At 32.7% G+C, this 22,237-nt stretch overlaps 2 protein-coding genes across 5 annotated transcripts in view; one reads left to right on the forward strand and one right to left on the reverse strand.

Annotated features, from left to right (window-relative positions):
- On the reverse strand, window positions 1-14,848 carry LOC134233929 (NTF2-related export protein 2-like). Of its 2 annotated transcripts, XM_062715989.1 has the most exons (4): window positions 14,738-14,848; window positions 8,833-8,919; window positions 503-647; window positions 1-380 (listed from the first exon to the last, which is right to left on the reverse strand). In XM_062715989.1, exons 1-4 carry the CDS (start codon window positions 14,750-14,752, stop codon window positions 223-225), a joined length of 405 nt encoding a protein of 134 aa, XP_062571973.1. In that variant the 5' UTR covers window positions 14,753-14,848; the 3' UTR covers window positions 1-222. The 2 variants fall into 2 exon arrangements, with proteins under 2 accessions (XP_062571973.1, XP_062571972.1); XM_062715988.1 differs by lacking the exons at window positions 1-380; window positions 503-647 and adding an exon at window positions 6,736-8,214 and having other exon boundaries at window positions 14,738-14,788.
- LOC134233927 (malate synthase-like) overlaps window positions 14,778-22,237 on the forward strand; it is a 27,836-nt gene continuing 20,376 nt past the window's right edge. Inside the window, exons 1-4 of one of the 3 annotated variants that reach the window (XM_062715986.1) lie at window positions 14,778-15,017; window positions 18,585-18,617; window positions 21,493-21,610; window positions 21,917-22,048. In XM_062715986.1, coding sequence (XP_062571970.1) covers window positions 21,497-21,610; window positions 21,917-22,048 — 246 coding nt within the window. In that variant the 5' untranslated portion in view covers window positions 14,778-15,017; window positions 18,585-18,617; window positions 21,493-21,496. Of the gene's footprint in view, window positions 15,018-18,584; window positions 18,618-21,304; window positions 21,324-21,471; window positions 21,611-21,916; window positions 22,049-22,237 lie in introns of those variants that run through there. The other 2 variants (XM_062715985.1, XM_062715987.1) reach the window with 2 other exon arrangements.

Consider the following 22,237-nt stretch of genomic DNA (forward strand, 5'->3'; position numbering starts at 1 on the left):
CTCTATAGAATCATAAAATTCAGTATATTTGTGCTGCATGATGGAGATCAATAACTGAACATTATTCTTTCTTCTGAATTCCCCTCAACCGTAAACACTGCATTTCAATATCATTTGAGCACTGTATATAGAAAATGGAAAGCTCTCTCTTATAACTCGCTGCAGAATCCCCTGGAACCAGTGGAATGTCCTGTAGATGATCCTCCCTTGCTGTTCCTCCCCTCAGTCTTGGAATCGGAAGCTGTCACTCACCACTTTCCATAAATTATTCTGGGAAGTCAACATGAAGTTCTGATGGAAAGTCTTGGCTTTTCTGTTCTGATATTTGACAGTTCCATATGTTTTCACAATTATTGAAAACTGCCCACCTGATACTTTGTCTAGAGAATGTTAAAGTCATAGTAAAACATTAATGAAAACAGTTCAAAATAAAATATACATCTTTTAAGCAAAAGCTCAATTTCGTAATTGAGATAATTACACCTTTTACTTGATAGATTACCTGCGAGTGGTTGACAGTCTAAAGACTCCATTTTGTGCTCTGTCACAGGTAAACCCTCCAGGTATTTCTGTATGTTCTCCAGTCCAGATACTCCATTCCCATTCCACACCATTGTAGCGGTATCCAGATAAAGCTTATTTAGCATCTATAATTGTTATAATATAGATTGTCAAAGCAACCACAAATACAGACTGTAGAAAGTTTTAAAAATACATGTACTGTTACTCTAAAACAATCATTATTTAGGACAATTTCCAGTTAAGCTTATACTTTCTGTAGGGCGTGGCATTCTCGACATTACATAAATAGCATCTGAAATTTACACAGCTTTCCTTCACTGTTGAAATATACATAGGATGGAAATTCGGCTGAATGTCAACTGGTGAAATAGCCAATTAAAAGTTTTCGAACGGTAAAGAGGCAGGGCTTAAGTTGCCTCATCATTTGTCACAACAATTGAAAGTTCTTGATGTTAATAATTTCTTGAACAATAAGAATTTATTCACCATTTGACTAATTACGTAACATCTAGAATGTCACGTCTTGCTGAAAGTCCAAGCTTACCTGAGAATTGTAATACAATCAATGAAACATCACTGATCCAATTGGTCTAAGATTTAAATCAGACCACACCTGTATATGAAGTTTAATCAAAATTGTATAGGAGCAAAATGCAAATTTTTTTGATTTCTTTGTTTCATCATTTATCCACTTGGGAGGAGACATGATTTAATCTGTCTGTCTGTGTTTATAATTTTCCTCAGTAATTTGACAAAAAATACATCTACACTATCATAAATATTTGACCTTTATGATCAAGATATGTATATCAATGTTGGAAATTGTTCTGTTAAAGAATACAATAGTTAAAGTTCTACTAACAATGCAAATTTGTGAAGAAGACATAAACCTGGACCCTTGGCAAATTCAGAAGTGGGATCAGGTGCCTAAGACGAATAAGCATCCCCTGTGGATCGTTTATACAATCTGTGAGTCCAATGTCTGATTGATTAATATGTAGACAGATCATTCTGTAGTCAAAATTTAGTATGAAAACAAAGACTGAAATGAAACAAGTCAGCCAAAACAGGGCCCAATGATTAGTTTTATATGTTAACAAGGTCATTATAACCACCTTACTTTTTATGTGGTGCTGACTTTAAACATGGTTGTTGCAGCTTATCTGTTAGTAACCTGTCTCAATTTAAATTCTAATCATACTCAGACCATGCTCTTGAGTATTTAAAAGTGGGAGATGTAAACACCCTACACAGGTGATTTCAGGATATTACTACATAAATAAGGAAAGCTGATGATTGAAAAGTTGAAGTCATTCTGTTTGTCAAACAATTTACTAGTAGTTGTTAACTGGCTCATATCATCTGTAGTAAGTAAAATATCCAAATACGAAACAGATGTGACAGACTCTGTGGTGTCTTTAATTACAAGTTTCAACTAAAGCAAACAAAACTAATTCATATAATAGTTCCATTTATTAAATATAATATGAAAATATTCTTGTTACTTTAGTCATTACATATGATTTTATATTTTTGAATAATAAATTATTACAGAACATTTTCTATAGCATTCTTTTAACTACAGTATATATATAAATTTTTTATGAAAATGAAATGAAATTACCGGTATAAATACAGGTGTATCACACAAGCATACAACTTTACAAATCAACAATAATATCACAGACTGAGATTTATTTTTTAAAGAAATATAAAAAAAATAATCAACATTAAATATATGTAATTCAGTAATAGAGATTATTAAAATTTCCATTTGTAGTTCTTACACTTTAATCAGAAAAATCTTGATTAAATAAAACAGTAACACCAACATTCAAAAAAATGATTGTGCACATGTTGGAGGATGCAGAAATTGATTACTTACAAGTTGTGGGACACTGACTAATTCAGTAACGGGTCTACAGCATAATAACAAATGCACCTTACATGTAGGGCCTAACCAAAACAAAAATTAAAATGCTAACTGGTTTATAAAGAATAAGCCAATAAAGCTGTATTACATTCCAATCAATTTAGTGTCCCTACCAACGGCCTCTATATACCCCCCAAACCTTATAAAAATATATATTATCAAAACTAGAAAACTGACCAGTCAGCAAGGGCCCCGCTGAGGGGTAGAAATATAAGGGTGCAGCTCATTGAATGAGAGTTTTACTTGATTACATTTTTTTTAATATATAAAGATTATAAGTAACAACTGCATTTTTAAAATTTCAAGATAATTCCTGAATGTCCAAAAACCTGTAAATAGTAACCTTGTATTAACAGAAAATAGGGAAAACCTCATGTCTTATTAAAAAAAACTCAATTTAATGTGTATTTAAAAAAGATTTAAGCAGGTGTTTTATAAAATGCAAGCCTTCAGTGAATGCAAATATCACCCAGGGTTGACCTCAACTTCAAAACAAACATCAGTTGAGACAAAGGTGTTCATTAATCTTCATGTGACAGATAAAGATAAGCCTCTAAATTTTCTGCAACAAGCAAGATAATTAATCCCAGGGGATTAATTGTATTGCTCTCCCATCCTTTTCTTCTATATAAATTTACAATAAGAACTTTTTTCAGCACTGACAGAATGGAGTTATTATCTGATTACCTGTTAAAATTAACAGCATTAAGGCAGCAAAACAAATTAAACTAGAGCAAAGCTCGTTGCAAAGCAACGAGTAGGTCTTCCGTCCTGTTTTGACCGGAAGTGACGTCAACAAAACAAAACAATGAGCTAAGTCGTCTCCAGTCACTTTATAATTTCAATTTTGCAACAAAACCTTTAAAAATAAGCCACTTTTTGCTACTTCCGGTTTGACCGGAAGTGACGACGACGCACGGAAAATTAATTTTTAAGCTCCCAGAGACATATGTTACCCAAAAACTTGTCAAAAACGGCAAAAATATGCATTTTCCGACTACTTCCGGTTTGACCGGAAGTGACGTCGCCGGACGCATTTTGACGACTTCAATAGATTAAGATTGACATTTTGAACAACTTTGCTTCTTGGACGTATGACAAATTCTCAATACATTTTGAGATATCTGGAAAAAATTTTTGGCCCCTCTAGATCCCTTAATTTAGGGGTCAGCCCTTTTTCCGAGATATCATTTGAAAGATCTTCTAATTCTGCACAAATTTTGTTCTATATGTCTTAACAAAATATTTTTAGTTTAGAGGATAAAAAGCAAAATATGAGTAATTTTTAGCTCTTTTAAGCGTTCTAATTTTTGACCCCTATATAACGCCATTTTGAATAGAGAAATCGAAAAATAAAAACCGATGTGCACAACTTCAATCCTTCTATTATCTAAAATCAGTAGAATTTCTGCTCCATCTTTAGCCGTCTCTGAGCCTTTGTCTGGAAAGGAAAGCCTATAAATTTTCGTTTAAAGGGAAATAACTCAAAACCGGAAGTGACTTTTTGAAATTTTTGACAGCATTCTGATAGAGTTTAGTAACTTCTAGTACCTCTGAAAATTTGAGCGAAATCAATTGAGAAATGAGTGAGATATGAGGCTTCAAAGTTGGCGTCTAGGAAGTAGAAGAAAAAAAAAGAATAATAATCTTTACCAACAGAATCAGTAGAAGGTCTTCCGTTGGAAACGGAAGACCTTAATTAAATAAATAATTAAAAAATAAAATAGTAATAATAAACAAGAGGCCCACGGGCCTTATAGGTCACCTGAGCATTATGCAACAACTTCCCAGTTACAGTGTATTGAATTTGATTCATGTTTTAAGCCAGATGCTATATGGCATTCACAATTTTGAAAGAGGCACCATTGATCATCATAACAATACACTTAGCAGTTGCTAAGCTTGGTAACTGTCAATACCCATACGCAGGGTAGGGGAACAAAAATGCACTCCAACTAATCAGTAATATTCAGCAATAATCAGTAGTGCCCCTAACACTGTGACATAAACCCCTGACCTTAGGTCCACACATTGCATAAATTTTTAAAAGGCGCCCTTAAAATTTCCTATCAAAAAATAAATACATGTTTTATAAATACAAAGGAGCAGATTTCAAACAATTAATTCATTTTCAGTATATAAGTAGAGCCCCCCCCCACCCCTGACCCTGGGGCCTTGAAATTCACAATTCTGCAAGATTAGGGCCCTTGCTCATCATAACTATATAGGTAGTTCATCTGCTTCATACCCAGAGACAGAGAAGAAAATTTTCTCAGATTTAATGTACTTTCACTATATAATCAATAGAGCCCCAGCCTAACACCAGATCCCCAGACCCTGGGGCCATAAAATTCATAATTTTAGAAGGGGCATTCTTGCTCATCATAACTATGTACTTAGTTAGTTTATTTAATTCCTAGGAGCAGAGAAGAAGATTTTGAAAGAATTCAAGTATTTTTACTATATAATCTATAGAGCCCCGCCCTAACACCAGAACCCCTGACCTTGGGACCATAAAATTCACAAATTTGGTTGAGGCACTCTTGCTCATCATAACTATGCACTTAGTTAGTTTATTTAATACCTAGGAGCAGAGAAGAAGATTTTCAAAGAATTCATGTATTTTCACTATATAATCCATAGAGCCCCCCCACCCCCCAACACCAGAACCCTTGACGATGGGGCCATAAAATTCACAATTTTGGTAGAGGCACTCTTGCTCATCATAAATATGTACTTAGTTGGTTTATTTAATACCCAGGGGCAGAGAAGAAGATTTTCAAAGAATTCATGTATTTTCACTATATAATCAATAGAGCCCCCCCACCCCCAACACCAGAACCCTTGACGATGGGGCCATAAAATTCACAATTTTGGTAGAGGCACTCTTGCTCATCATAACTATGTACTTAGTTGGTTTATTTAATACCCAGGAGCAGAGAAGAAGATTTTCAAAGAAATAATGCATTTTCACTATATACTTATTTAGCCCCGCCCTAGCACTAGAACCCCTGACCCCAGGGCCATGAATTTCACAATTTTGGTAGAGGACTCAATGCTGATTACAATCATGCAAATAGTTTGACTGCTTGATGTCCAGGAGTAAAGAAGAAGATTTTTAAAGATTGCATTAATTTTAGTGGTTTTGGCCCCACCCCTCAGGCCCCAGGGTGGCAGGGATCATGAAATTCAAAATTTTTGTTCCCCTTCACCCATAGATGCTTTGTGCCAAATTTGGTTGAAATTGGTTCAGTGGGTGCAGAGAAGAAGCTGAAAATGTTCAAATGTTAACACACGACGCACGATGGACGACAACGGATGAAAACAGATAGCAATAGGTCACCTGAGTTTACTCAGGTGACCTAAAAAGGATATCTTAAGGTCAGACGACACGTTCCTCAAATATATGTTTAGTATCTCTTGGTATTACATAAAAAAATATTCATATTTGTCATTCTCTTCTGATTTCTACATTGTTCTCAAAATGTTTTTAAATATAAATACACCAAAAATTGTGTTATAGGCCATTTAGAAGATTATCCATCAGGGTTATATAAGAAATATGTCCCTATGGTATCTTGGCCAAATGCCTGGTAAGGTACCCTAATTTTTTGTGAGGAAACATGTTTAAGTAACTTTACTTCAATGTCAAATTCTTAGGAAAAATTATATATTTTTGAGGAACGTGTCGTCTGACCTTAATATATATCTTGATTTTAGGATTCAATCAAATTATGTTAAATATGTGTACAGTATTTTAACCAATATAAAGTATGAACATTATTTTAAATCCATATTTCACAGAATGTACACACCATTCAAAATTGACCTTAACTTCAAAACAAAGTTCATTGCAGACAGAGGCTGGTAGAGTAATTAATCTCAATTTGACAGATAAAGATAATGCTTAGGATTTTCTTCATGTGGAAGGTTAATTAATCCCAAAGGACAAATTACACAGCCTTCCCAGTTTACAATGGTAACATTCTCAGCAGTTATCTCTCTTTGCCCATTCATTCTTATGCATAGTTAAGGAGTCTACCCCACCACACCAGCTCCAAACCAGAAGACATAGAGAACCAATTTTAGCATCAAAATATGTATTTCTGCCTACTGAACTACCATACCAAATTTGAACCTGATTGGGCAACCTTTAAAAAAGTTATTAGAAAAAAACAGAAAATTTGTGGACGGAAGAGTGACAGACGGACAGACAGACAGACGGACGGACAGAGTGATTACTATAGGGCACCCGCAAATCCTTGCGGGGCCCTAATAAGCCCTCTACAGTTCTTGGATCAGTAATATTTCATCAGCATGTGCTTGAGCAATATGCTCCTCCTCCTGTAACACCTGTAGTTTCTTTTGAATGTCTAACCCCAGCAATCTCCGTAAATGTTTGCAACAAATATCTCGAAGTGAGGATGCATTATAGAATAGTTCCTCTGCTTTCTTTTTGTGAATACTAGAGCCATCTAGTTTGGCTAAGCATTCTTCAAATTCACAAATGTCAGGATAAATTGCCCTCTTTAGGAGTAACAGGAAAATGTCAGCAGATTTGGGACTTAGATGGTTAACAGGAAACATCACTGACAGAGACTGGGTGGGATAGTTTAGTCTAAGAAACAGCTTGACTAACTCCATGTTTTCTTTCCTGACTGCCATTGTTAATAAATTCCTCCCTCTCAAACTGTTCTTCAGAATATCACTTCCTGTTTTAATAAGGAGGTTACACATTCTTGTATTCTCATTTGACACTGCAATACCCAGAATGCTTTGCCTTTCCTCCAGTGAACTTTGCATAATATTGTTCTGTTCAATTGGTATATAGTTCACATCAGCCCCATATGACAGTAAGTGTGATACAATCTTGGTATTATTTTCATGGACTGCAATAACAAGGGGAGTTGATCCTGCATTGTCAGCAACATTTGGATTAGCTCCACCTTTTAAGAGATGAACAACACTCAAATCATCATTTCTGGACACTGTAATGTGTAAAGGAGTCCTTCCATTTGCATTGACACCATTAGCATCAGCACCAGCTTCTACAAGAACTTTAACAACCCCTGGATTTAGTCTTATTTGAGATACAGCTGTGATAAGTGGTGTACTATTTTTAGAGTCCTTAGCATTCACATGAGCTCCTGCATTTATAAGAAGCTCACACAAAATAGGATCCCATTTTTCTGCAGCCATGTGAAGGGGAGATGTTTTGGAACTCTCAGGGGAAAGATTTACATCACATCCGTATTCTATCAGGGACTTAATAATCGTCAAGTAGTCGTCCTTGAAGGCAGTCAAAAATCGAAAAATTGCTCGCATTAGAGGAGTAATGCCATGGTTGTTTTGGAGATTTTTGGAAATATGATTACTATTTAAGAAGCTGAGGACAGCTTGGCTATTTCCATGTTTACAGGCAATATGCATGGCAGAATCACCAGACTTATTTTTAAGACAAACATTAGCTCCTAACATAAGCATTCCATCTATTATATCAGTATGTCCCTTTTCAGCAACTATATGTAATGCTGTACCAGCAGTATGTTGTGAATGTATGTAAGACTCAGTGAATATGTAATTGACATCCAAACCATGGACTAGAACACATTCTTCTATTCTAGACAGGTCCCTGTCAACTGCCGCCAGGTAAAATTTCCTTATGAGTTCCGGCGATTCTACCATCATTGCCATCACGTTGTGTTTTTAATCATGACATATGGATTGGTTACAGGAACTTAGCTTTTGGCCATTAATTCCTGCCAAAAATTAAAGAAATTTAAATAGTGAACAGCAAATGGGAAAATTTTTGCCCCTACCTGTTTTTTTTTGTTGTTGTCACTTCTGCTCTTTTGCTTGTGGGTGAATTTAAACAGGGCAGATTCAAAGAACACAGTATAATTTCTTACACAAAGCTTTAACTTGGCAAATTTAAAATGGGGCAAAATTGTTTGCAAATGCAAAAGGGTAGAAAATAACACAGGGTTAAAATAACACTGTCTACAGTATATCATTCTGTTTGATTGGGATATCAACATCTGGACCATATTTCTGATGAGTCAACAATAGATGCTGCATTCCAAATGCTATTTTATAATTTAGTATACAATGTCATCATTTTATGAGGAAAATTGTGATCTTTTTATTAGGTTGCTTATTTAAGTAAATTTATAATAAATCAATGAATTATAGCTATAAAGTATGGGAAATGCTTAAATCAATTATGATAATGTATCATAAAGGATCATGCACCAAAACTACAGTAAAAATTCATTTACTAAATCTTGACCTTATTTGTACATGTTATACCAAAAATTGATTCAACTGATATTTTAAGAAGCATCTTTTACACATTTAACTGAGAATTGTTTACTCACATGTCTTTTCTTATCATAGGTCTCATAATAAAGCTTGGCAAACTGTTCCCCTGCCTCTGCCGCCTGGTCTATTTTAGCAGCTTGATCCTGTCAATATTAAGTACAAAATCTGATCATCTTAAATCTAAATTAATATGTGCTGAAAATAACTTTCCTTGCTTTGTTGCTAAGAAAATTTGATGTTGCCATGGAGATAGCTAATATATTAGAAATTGCCGTTGGTTCTCAAAGATTACAAAAATAAATTTAAACAATTTTTCATTGTCTAACATTTTATATATTTTTTTTAATTCATCAAAATATCCAATTTTGTTGTCTGACAATAGATATACATCAGATAGCCGGGGCAGTGATTGGGATAAGCACGCGCCCTGCGCCATAGTCGCATTAAATTTCAAAATGTCACATTAAAATTGCAATCGCTGCGCCATCGTGGCGCATATATAATCATGCACTACATACTTTTAAACTTTGAGCTTTCCCCCAAGCGCTTGTAGTATTTCCCAAAACAATCGCTGTCAATTTACGCTTGATAAAATAGTATTTAATGTCGTTCAATTAAAGCGTTCTTATGACTTTCTTTTCTGCAGTATCTAATCAAACAGTTACGTGTTTTCTGACTGGCTAATGTGCACGAAATAAACTGGTGTCAGGCGTGCAGCATGCTGCTTAAGAAAATACCTCGTACCGATAAAGGGCAGACTTTTCTTAATTTTAACAATCCTAACAAACAGAATTCTAGTAAATCGGTAGAAAATGACCCGGAAGAAGTATAACATGCTGACAGAACGAATGGGGATGAATCTGGCGGTAAGACTGATGTAGCCTTGGAGGAAAAACCAAAACGAAAACTTAACATGAATCGGAGGGAAGCAGTATAGATCTAAACCAGGCTTTAAATCATTTTAAAGATGTCAAACATCGGAGACAAAAAATAAAGAATTGAAATTAATTTGCAGTGTTTATTTTCTGACATTTGTGAATTTAAATATACTAATTTTGTATCTTTTAATGTTGTCATTCAATAATTTGACAATTTCAATTAAGTCAAGTCAACTGAAATTCTAACAGCAAGTAATCAATTGCAAGTTTGTAACTAGGAAATGTCCCATTAAAAAGTCTGTTTGGCGCATTGAATTTTGAAATGTCACATTGACACTGACTTGGAGTGCGCCATTGTCACATTTACTCCCTAGCTTATCCCAATCACTGAGATAGGAATTTCAAAATGGTATTATCCTTAAGTATCCACTGAGTCGGACAGTATATGGCCATAAGAGAGTCAAAGTAGCCTAATTTTTACCATTCAATGAAAAGGAAATTTTTTTTTTTTTAAATTGTTCTGACATCAAATAATTCAATTTTCTAAGAGTTTTTCACTGACCGACCGACAGCAGCAAAGCAATATGCCCTGGGAAGGTATAATGCCCTGATAGTATAATGCCCTGATTGACCTGATTTCATATATATGCTGAAATAAAGAGTTTTTATGCACATTCACAATATTATTTTTATTGGAAATGATGAATATTATCATTTTCTTTAAGAACCATGAAGAAAATGCAGAATCAAAATATTTTTGTTTGTTTTATTTGACTTAGAAATTTGACAGGGGTATAATGTCCTGATTTTGGGGTATAATGACCTGATAACCTGATAGTATAAAAACTTCTAATAAACACAATTTAAGATTATTTAAATATTAATATTTGATAAAATATCTTTTAAGAGTGATATATGAAGTTACTTTAATTAAGTCTGGGTGAAAATGTGTTTTATATATTGCCCGAAATCACTTTTGAAGTTTGTAAGGGGTATAATGTCCTGATTTCTGAATGCCCTGATTGACCTGATTTACGTGTAAATATAGACATAGTGATAAAAATGCATATTATCAACTTAAATATAACATTTTATTGAGGGAATTATTGATTACATATGGTGATTCAATACTTAGTCTAGTATTACGTACACTTTTTATTATTAAGAATTTCAGTAGTCAAGAAAAGGTAATGACCTACACTGTAGCTGATATTTTGAAATGACCAATTTGAGACTCATCTGATGGCCTGATATTTTGGAATGTCTTGATTGTTTATTACAGGGTCCGACACTCGTCAAAATTTGGTCTCGCCATTCGGGCAACCTTGGTATGATCACAGGTCGCCCGAATGAATTTCAGGTCGTCCAAATAAAATATCAATTGAAACAAAACTTAATGTGAAAATCGTTTAACATTTGTTATGATAATTAATAGAAGTTGTGGGTTTGTATTAAAAAATGTAAACCATACATTTTTGGAATGTAAAGATGTCTTCTGGTATTTTATCAAACAAAAATATAAGCAGAATCAGACATGCTAGAATGCTAAAATTTGTAGCTTAAAATATTTATTTTCACTTGCCATTAAGGCCTAAATAAATAGGGTCAAATAACCCTGGACTGAATTAATCAGGTGTTATATTACAGTGGACACCCGACATGGCTGTCTAGCAGCAGAAAACGATCATTATGATCGGAAAGTTGTAGGGGAATTATGCAAGATGTTACAATGAAGATTATTTATACTATTTATATTTAAGGTGATCGTTGACTAAGTTGACATATTTTATATCTCAAATAAAACTTTATTAAAGACTTTCAGTAAAAATTGCATCAGCTGATTGACGCAGGTTTGGCAGGGAAAAAAAATCTACTCGGCTGCAATTTGAACATGTTGAATGGGTTTATTGGTTTTGTCACAGGAAAATATGTTTTGAAGGTCTTATGAAGTTTAGTTTAAAATATTAAACATCATTATTAGGCCTAAATATTCCCAACTTGTCCCAGGTCGTCATTTGGGCGAGCCAAACTGAAAATCAGGTCGTCCGAAATCATTTCAGGGTGGAAATGACGAGGTGACGAGCGCGAATGTCGAACCCTGTTATTATCTACATAATCTTGAGAAAATCTCAGTTGTTGCTTTTGAAAATAATTATTAATCTCAATTTCATTTTCCATACATGATCCCATTGTATATATATATTACAAAAAAATATGTTCAATTCCATACATCTGAAATCCAGTGATACAATATATTTCGAAGAAAAAAAATCAAATGGTGTTATTTGTTTTCAAAACATTATCATTTTTAATTTGTTCATTAAACAACCTTATTTGTAATTTAGCACCTAAATATTTGCAACAATTTAAGAAGAAATTTATTTTGAAATGGCCTTATATATAATTTCTAATGTTTTACCATACTTCAATATCAATCCACCAGATATAGCAGAAATAGTGGTTCTAAAAAAAAAATGAAAAAAATCTTGCATGCAGCTATTTAATTTAATTTATTGTATTTAGACAGATATTTTAAAAAGTTTTCGCTTTTTTAAGGGTCATGACCCAAAATATAACTTTATTTCTTTAATTTATACGAATTAATTAAAACAAAGTATATTATTTAGTATTTTAAAGCCATATATGGCGTAACTGATCAAAAAAATATATTTTTGAAATATTCAAAATTAAGTAAAGAAATATAGTTAATACATTTAAATTAAAACTTTTCATAAAATTCTGAACTTGGAGAACACCTCGTTTCAACTAATAATACGATTTTATCTTCTCTGTAATGTGTTATTTAAATCTTTTGTAGTTTCTTCCGAGTGGGAGAAAAATCCGAGAATCCAAATTAAATTGTGACATCTTTATAACGCAATTGACTTAGATTTTATAATTTAGGGAAAAGTTCTATCTTTATATAAAGTAATCATACAAATAATAAGTTCTTATAATTTTAGTCTAATAATTTTCATTGTACATACGCCATATATGGCTTTAAAGAAATAATTTATTTTTTATATATATAATTTCAAGTTCAGCATAGGAAATGCTACGTTTAGAAAGAAATGAACTTAAAATTGTGAATGCATAATTACACATACTGAATTAAGCTTTGTATTAAATATTTTTCATTTTTTTCTCAAATAAACAAATTAACAATATTTCAATAAATATGCCTTAGAGAAATCTTAATTAATTTTTTCAAAAAGTTTATTAGATTGTTTTATTTGTAATACATAGTTTTGAGACAAAAAAAAAAATCATTTTATAAGTATATGAAATCAAATGTTTAATTATTTAACAATTTTGTCGTTTTTGAAATATGTTATAGTTATAGATTCTGTCAGGTTTGTTTATGCAATCAGCAGAACATTGTTGACTGGGATTACACAGGTGTTAATTACAGAAGCCATAATGGGGAGGTAGTAAAGGGGGATATGTGGTGTATGTCCCTTTGACACTATCAAACATAATAAACAAGCAATGATATGTACACAAACAGTGTACATAATATTTTTTTTAATTGATCAATTTATTTTGTTGTACAGTCTGAACCTTGCTGTAGAATTACAGCTATTTAAAAATTGTCATATACCCTTCAATTTTTATTTATCCAACTTAAAATTATATTGTCCACAGACGTACTTTGATGTTTTATTGAAAAAAAAATAGAAAGTTGTCCATAAACATGTGAATGCTCGTAACTGTTAAAACAACAAACGAATAAAAATCATAAATTACAACCTATCTTTAACCAAAATCTTAAAATCTTTAGTTACTTCAAGGCTTATCTAAAATATCTGCATTTTCCCTACTGACTTTTGAACGTTAATCAAAAAATACTATTTTGGCTATACTGCGGCCAGTATATCAAATTATCATAGTTCTTAAAAATTATCTCTTATAATTTTCTCTAAAACAATCATAAGTTTCTTCAAAGATTTTGCATTATGTTATTGCATAGATAAATCTTAGATTTGCACAAAATACTGGCTTAGAGTACGTGCTACAATAAAATGTATATATATCAAGTGTATCAACTTTAAAATTATCAACATAATTAAGAAAATAAAATTTAAAAAAAATGAATGAAAAGCATTTTAATTTCCATTCATTTTAAAGAATAAGTTTAGACACAGGTGTTAAAATCAGGTCATAAGCAAAAATCAGGGCATTAAAAAAATCAGGACATTATACCCCTGCTAACTCCAAAAGTGCTTTTTGAGCTAGACATAAAAGATATTTTCCTAAAATCTTTTTTCTAAAACACTTATTTATTCTACTGAAAACAATTTAGATTGAAAAATTAAACAAATTCAATGATAATATGCTTTTTATTAGAAGTTTCATATTATCAGGACATCAGGTCATTATACCTCAAAATCAGGACATTATACCCCTGTTGATTTTCTCTTTCAAATAAACAAAATAAAAACATATTTTTAAAATTTTTCTTTGGTGAATTTTATAGACAATTAGTATCCAAATCATAATCAGTTAAAAGAAACTTGTTTGGGCACTTTACTACTTCATATTTTAGAATTAAATGAAATCAGGTCAATCAGGGCATTATACTATCAGGGCATTATACCTTCCCATATGCCCTCCCTTCTTCGACAGGGGGCATAACAATAGAAGTATCTGCACCTGAATCGCACTGTTAACATATTAACGAAAATGTTGAAAATAAATAATCTGTCCTCAGCTGGATAGGAAATAAATAATCTGTCCCCCTCCTCCCCCACTAGTTAGAGTTTTGGTTTTGTTTTCTTTTTTTGTTTTCTTTGCTTTTCAGCATGTTCAGACTTATTGAAGTGAAGCAGAAAATAAATGATCTGTCCTTCACCGACATGAAAATAAATAATCTGACTCGAAAAAATTGCCAGCCCCCCCCCCCTCCCCCGAATCAAATGGTCGTCCCCTTATCATGCTTAATTTAGAAAAATGTACTTTTCAATGAAACTCGCTTAGCCATAGATTTCTCGCCATTTTAGATCGTTTTCGTAAGTTTTTTTTTTTAATCTTCTTTTCAACATCTTTTCACAAGTTTTCATGTGAATTACAAATGAAAAAATACCTCAGTCGGTGGCATTCTATCAATCTATGTAAATGTGTGATTCGGGGTAGTTCTACTTTACAAACCGGAAATTCGCTCTTTTATATTGAAAAGTCTAGAAAGTACTATGAATATTAGATAAGTCGGTCATTAACTCTGAAGTGGTTCGAGACACAGTTTTTCTTAACCCTGTGTGGTTATGTAAAATCATCATATTTAGTAGGTCACATTAATTGAAAGTCAGAGATATTAAAATATTGTTTCGTTGTAAAAGTGATTTCCAGAGAAACAGTAGTGAACAGTAAGTATCAAACTTAAAAATTGTATGTATGCAATGTTTACATCCTAACTCATTCACCTGTTCACTGATCATGTTTGGTTTGCGTGTATTGTTTTTTTTTTTAAAGGTTCATTTAATTATGATATCTCTTCCAACAAAAGTAAATTATGATCTAAGCTTGATTTTAAAAAAAAAAAGCAGAATAAAAGCAATAAATAAATAGATCAAATAAAAAAAATTCCCAATTTATAGAAAATAATTTAAGGATATCCAATTATCAGCTTAGGAGGATAACTCTTAATTTACAATTTAATTGAAAAGACTTTTAAATGAAGTTTGAAATTGAAATATTTAATGCAATTATGTTTCATTTTATGTCTCAATCTTAAATATGATTCATTAATAGCTAGGTTCTTAGATGTTCGTAGAAATGATCTGTTGTGAAAAGTTGATATTTGTACCTCATTACATTAGAGTAAGTGAAATATACATTTAGCTGAAGGCTCACCTCTTTCAAGGGAAGATAATTTTAGGAATTATATTATAGTGAAAAATTCTTTTAAGGGGGCCAACTATAGTTTCCATTGTGCAATATTTCGAGCATCATAGTAAAATGAAGCGTATTTACTGTTTTAATGCAACTTTTTTTGCTTAATTATTAAAATTAAACAAAATTAAGAAATTATAGGTATAAAAATTTAATTACAATTTGATATAACTGATTTTTTAACCAATTTTGCAATTGATAGGTAGGTTGACGTCGTTAGAGTCTGTTTTTGACGTTATGATAATTTGTAGCTCTTAAAGAAAGGGGTAATAAAAATATTATTAAAGAAAAAATAATAAACATACGCTCTTGAAATTTAAAACACAGAAATTTGAGAAGATCTCCAATATTTTTACTATGTTTTCATGTGAATCCATTGTGTATGTCATATTTTGTAATACTCTATAAAAATAGTAAAATTTGCTAATTTTTTGCATTTTGAAATGCCCCCTCTGGTAACAAGACGGTAGAATTTTGTGTTTCTCGCATATATTGTATGATATAGTATTACTCATCAAATGTTACAGTTTGAACAAAATGTCTACTGTAGTATTTGTATAATTTGCTTTAAAGTGCTAAAAATTGGCATTTTCCTATATAATCCTATAGTAAATGTACCTGTATTTTGAGATGGTCCCTCAAAAATACCTGGATGGTAGATTTCCCCAAAACTTTGCATGTACACTGAAGTTAATGTAAGTTATATATGGTATAAAAATGAAGAGTTTCGCTATTGTAGTTTTCACACAATAAAACTATAGTCGGCCCCCTTAAAAATCATCTTCTTAAGAACCACTGGGCCAGGAAAAATGAAACTTATATGCAAGCATCCTCAGGTAGTGTAGATTCAAGTTTGTTCAAATCCTAACCCCCATGGGTTGGATGGGGCCACAATGGACAATCAAATTTTACATAGGAATATATAGGAAACATCTTTAAAAATCTTTTTCTCAAGAACCACTGAGCCAGGAAAGATGAAACTAATGTGAAATCATTCTCAGGTGGTGTAGTTTCAAGTTTAATCAAATCACAACCCCCGGGGTGGGTGGGTGTGGCCACAATGGACATTAAGAACTTGACCCCTGGGGGTAGGGTCGGCCCATGTGGGGGATCAAAGTTTTACATAGAAATGTATAGGAAAATATTGTTAAAAATCTTCTCAAGAACAGCAAAGACATAATTGATCATATTTATATGGAAGCATCCTCAGTTAGTGTAGAATCAAGTTTGTTCACTTCATGACCCATGGAGTAGGGTGGGGACACAATGAACGATAATTAAAGTTTAACATAGGAATACATGGGAAAATTTTTTAAAAGTCTTCTTTTTAAGAACAGCAAAGCCATGATTGGTCATATTTATATGGAAGCATCCTCAGGTGGTGTAGATTCAAGTTTGTCCCAAAACATTACCCCTGGGGTAGAGTGGGGCCACAGAGGGGGATAAAATTTTTCCATAGACTTTAATAGGAAAATAATATTTAAAATCTACTACTCAAGAACAACAAAGCCATGATAGTTCATATTCATATGGATTCTGAGGCATCCTCAGTTTGTGAAGATTCAAATTTGTTTGAATTATGACCCCTAGGGTAGGTGGGCGCACAATGGATGATCAAAGTTTAACATACATGTAGGAATACATCCAAAAATTCTTTTAAGTCTTTTTTTTCTAAAGAACAGCAAAGCTATGATTGGTCATATCTTAATGAAACCATCCTCAGGTAGTGTTGATTCAACAATTCATGACCCCGGGGTGCAGAGTGGGCCACAGTATGGTAGATCAATGTTTTACATAGGAATATGTTGGAAAAAATCTTTTTTTCAAGAACAGAAAAGCCATGATTAGACATATTGATATGGAAGCATTCTCAGGTAGTGTAAAATAAAAATTTTAAAAGATGGCCCACAGAGGTAGTGCTGGGCCACAATAGGGTCCAATTTTTGCAAATGATTATTTTACCCTGGTAAATAGGAAAAAAATCAACTGCAGTAAAGAACAGCAAAGTCATTTGTTATATGGAAGCATCATCAGGTAATTTAAATTTCAACAACAACCCCCCCCCCCCCCCCCATTCCATGTAAACTATTCAATACTAAACTGATTTTTGCTTTATTCCTAGCAAATGTGCTCGGGTGAGCGATGTGGGCCACATCGCCGATGTGGCCCATGGGCCTCTTGTTTTAGAATTGCTACACCTGCTATAAGTACATGTAATAGTAAAACTTTTACTTTATCAAGGTAACTCTTTCAGAATACATTGACTCTAAAATGCTTTGAAATTTTGGTGAATGATACTGTCATGGTGCAAGTAGGTCTAGCTATATAGAAATCAGTAAATGCTAATCTGTAAGTATTAAGTTTACTACTGCAGCAGTTTTTTGGTATAAAATAGTTCAGTGAACTTAGACAACAGCAGCTAGCTTATACAGTGTACCTGAATTTGTGTATGGATTTTTAATTTCACTTTTAAACAGTCTTGCCATGGGTACTTTAGATAAAACTAGAGGTACTGTGAGCAATGAGCTCACTAAATGATACCCCCCACCTCCCATATGAATATATTGGCAGTATCCATGTTTTGCTCTGGAAAATCCAAAATATATGTCAGATCAAAAAGTAAAATAGGAGGTGCACAATGGCAATATGTAATAAAGATTCTGTGAAAGTTTCATTAAATTTGCTTCAGTGGTATGAGAGGAGTTGCGGATAAGAGATGGGTACCCCAAAGCGTAACAGACGGACGGACGGACAGACGGAAGGACGGACGGACAGACGGACGGACAGACGTACAGACGGACGGAAATACCGATTACTATATACCCTCCCGCTTTTCAAGCGGGGGGTATAATAATCAAAGGTGCAACTTCTACTGTTTCAGTAAACCTTGGTACAGATTGTCTATATCTTAATTGTTGTTCCCTAAATGTTTCTCACTGCATATCATTTCCAGAAATCTGCTTAACATTTCTGACATTTTTTTTATTTCATTTACGACTTTTTTAAATTTCATTTCTGACATACTTTTTTTTCTTTTCCAGAATTTACCTGTGCAGCAATTTAAAGTTTTCAAAGTAAGTGAAAATGAAATTTTAAAAGTATTTATTGCAAAATGTTGATGAAAAATATTTAAAAAATCTGTCTATGCATATGCTCCTTAGTTATTACCATAGGCCTTTAGAGAAAAAAACTGAGGTGTAAAAAAAAAAATCTCTGTATACACACACAATTTTTTGAAGCGATCTAAAGGCCTGTGGTTATCACCAACCCATCTTTATCCATTGTAATACCAGTATATTAATTTCATTTTTAAATTTCCCTGTACTACATGTGTACATGACGTTCCCATTCTTTAAAATATAATTTTCTACTGATAAAGTATCCCCTCTAAGATATATGCTGAAAGGAAAAATAAACTCAGGGTATACTTTTGAGATGAATTAAATTTATTTTTCTTTTTATTATTTTCAGTATTCTTAGCTAACTTTTAAAATCATCTTTAAAGAAAATGTAACCAAAATTTCATTTGATTTTGTCTTATAATTCATGAGTTATTAAAACTGATATGACGATACCCTCAAGACACAGGGGCCGGTAACATACTGCATTTGTGATTTGACGTGATCACTATATGTATACATATAGTGATTACGTAAAATCAAATACAGTATTTTACCCTCAAGAAGTGAAAATCAAAAACTCTCATTGTCTTCAATGTCTCCCCTGAGCATCTGTCACAGCCTTGATTCTCTTTTGCATAGAATTCATCAGAATATTTATCTTTTAAACCCTGGTTATACTGCGCATGGTAACCATGCCGAAAAATTAGTCAAACGATGTGCGCTTGCGCCAGTGAGAGGAGCACAAACGTGAAGTTGACTAACTTAAAAACCCAAATTGCGCAATTGGTTTCTTTCAATTTTGCGTTGAATTAATGATTATGATAGTCTACTGTATTTACAGTGGTTTTCTGTGGTAGTATGGCAGCGATTAAACAGGTGGCAGCAAGAATAAACCGATCATAACCTGACTCTGCTTCGTGTTAACGTCATAGTCACAGTTTGTTGAAAACCATTCCAGGCCCTCTCTGAAGACGAGTAACACTTTCTATGGGGGAAAATTTGCAAGAAACTGCTCAGTTACCCGCTGCTGCTTTTGTCCTTACTTAGGCAATTCGAAATTCAGACCGTATGGACTTTCCGTAAACTGTACCAAGATTGCAAGAAATTCATATCATCTGTAAATATTGAAAAACATTGTGTATACCTCAGATGCATCAAATGGCACAAAAACATTTGTTGATAAACTCGTCATCATCAATTTGCACATGTTTTGGGCTTTTTAGCGTTTTTCCTATGGATGTCATACATTTTACGGTTGAGTAATTCTGAACACTGATTTTGGTGCATAGTTACTAACATTCTCATCTGACCAATTTTCGTTAATATTCGGTCATGAGGTTAAAAAAATTTCGAATATTATGCTACCCTGCAGTTCTTTTTCCTTTCAGTATTTATGGCTTTTTACCTCGACTTGTTTCTGTATGTATTATTATGATATTATCACTTCCATCTTAGCTTATTTGATTTCAAAATTACCGTAATACTGAACATTTGAAAAGGAGATGAGCGAAAGCTCTAGTACTAAAGATACTATCTGAAAAATGTCGGAAAAGAAAACAAAAAATGTCGGGAATGAAAAATTTTTAAAAAAAATTCCAAAAATGAAATGTTTAAAGCAGATAAGACTTTGGACAAATGTCAAGATAATCAATTGCAGGGTTTAATTTATCCATTTGGTACAGGATATATGTTTCAGCAGGGATTTAGGGGGGGGGGGGGGGTTTAGTTTGAAAAAATAAAAATGATTGACATATTTATCATGTTTATGACTTGTATGTTGATTTATTATAACATGATTAAAGTGAGGGAAATATATGAAGAATTTTGCAGCCAAGTAAAATGTAATTCCCTGAAGGCTCTGCCTTAAAACATTAAACTTCATGTTTCACAGTTTGTTGAATGCAATTATAGTAACTCTACTCAGATCAACTCAATAAACCGAAGGACTGACTTCTGAACTTACTCCATAGTTTTATTCAAGGGCATTCAAAACTGCATGATCTTGTCTATGTTACCGTATATACTCACATATAAGTCGGTTGTATTTTTTAATGTTATCTTGGATGGATTTGCCATTGACCCGCTTATAAGTCGGTACAATATTTTATGCCAAAAATGGGTGACAATTTCAAGTAAATCCATTGATGTTTTAACCTGGTGTCAATTAATATTTTTCAAAATGACACGGATATTTAATCTTGAATAATTAAACAAATAAGTAATGTTCACTTAAGATTCAAATAAAATGATTAAAATATGTAAATAAGTGTACTTTATGTATAATCTAAGAATACATAAATTGTCATACTGGTATATATCATTTCAGTGTCCAAAAATTACCAATGTCTTCATGACATGCCTAAAATGTGGACATAAAGTTTAAGACCAAAATTTAACTACCAACAAATGGACTTATAGGCGAGTATATACAGCAAATAAATAAACAAAGGGAATGAAAGAGTAGAAAGTTTCAGAGAACAATAAACGGGATACATTGTATGAAGCGCTTCAATCCCAAAGGTCATGTATTCAAATGACCATCATTGTAACAATTGTATCCTTATAACTAGTATATTGTTTGAGATATATATAATTATACTTTTATAGACACATAGGATGGATTGTATTTGATTTATCAAAGGTCTCCAGGAAGATTAAGTATGTACAATGTATTACATTGTATATATTATTATAATCAAGTATGAATCTCTTCTTGTTTATGTAGCCATTAATATATACAAGGGAGATAAAGAATTGAAAATTTGAATTGAAAAAAATGTATATTATTATACTGATTCTGTTGTAGAATATATACTTTATTTTTCAGTAAAATGGAGAGCTTTGTAAGTAAGGGATTTACTTCCCCTTCTCACACCAAAGTCATTCAACCAGAACTGTGTTCAATGAAAAGCGAGTCTTTTTATCTGAATCAGGAACTCAAAAAGGTAAAAAAAAAAAAAATAAAAATAAAAAAGACATATGTGTTTATAAAATTTTAATCAAACCAACATTTAAGGGCTCCAGACCAAGAGATCATCTATGATTTCTAGCCCTCTTCCGTTAGATATGAGGATCCAGTTATTACGTGTGCACACTACTGCTGTAACCACAAAATAAGCGCAACATGAATGGTGCCGGAGCTATAGATGGTTGTAAGCAAGATGATGCTTGTAATTTCAAGTCAATGCATTGGTATCTTACCTCTGAAACACACAATTTATGTACTGTATTAAGGACCATTTTTGTTTCAGAGGGGTATCACCAACACAGAAGTGGCAGATCCTCCTATAAATTGTGAGATAGCTTACAGAACACTTCTCACTTCTGAGGCTGTGGAATTTCTGTCAGAACTCTGCCAGGAGTTTGACAAAGAAGTGACTCAGGTAAGACAAGTTTTACTGTATACTGTATGAAAACCAAAGCCAAAATGGTGTCAAATTTATACAGGTCGAACAAAATTTAATTCAAAAAAGATAATCATAAAAGATTGCAACTTTTTATTGACATACTTTGTAAATGGTTATTTTCATGACACACATTTTTACAATTGAATAATTCTTTTTTTTTCATCT

Source organism: Saccostrea cucullata, unplaced genomic scaffold, assembly GCF_032062105.1.
Source record: "Saccostrea cucullata isolate Sc308-1 unplaced genomic scaffold, CSIRO_AGI_Scuc_v1 ctg226, whole genome shotgun sequence".
Classification (NCBI taxonomy): Eukaryota; Metazoa; Mollusca; class Bivalvia; order Ostreida; family Ostreidae; genus Saccostrea; species Saccostrea cuccullata.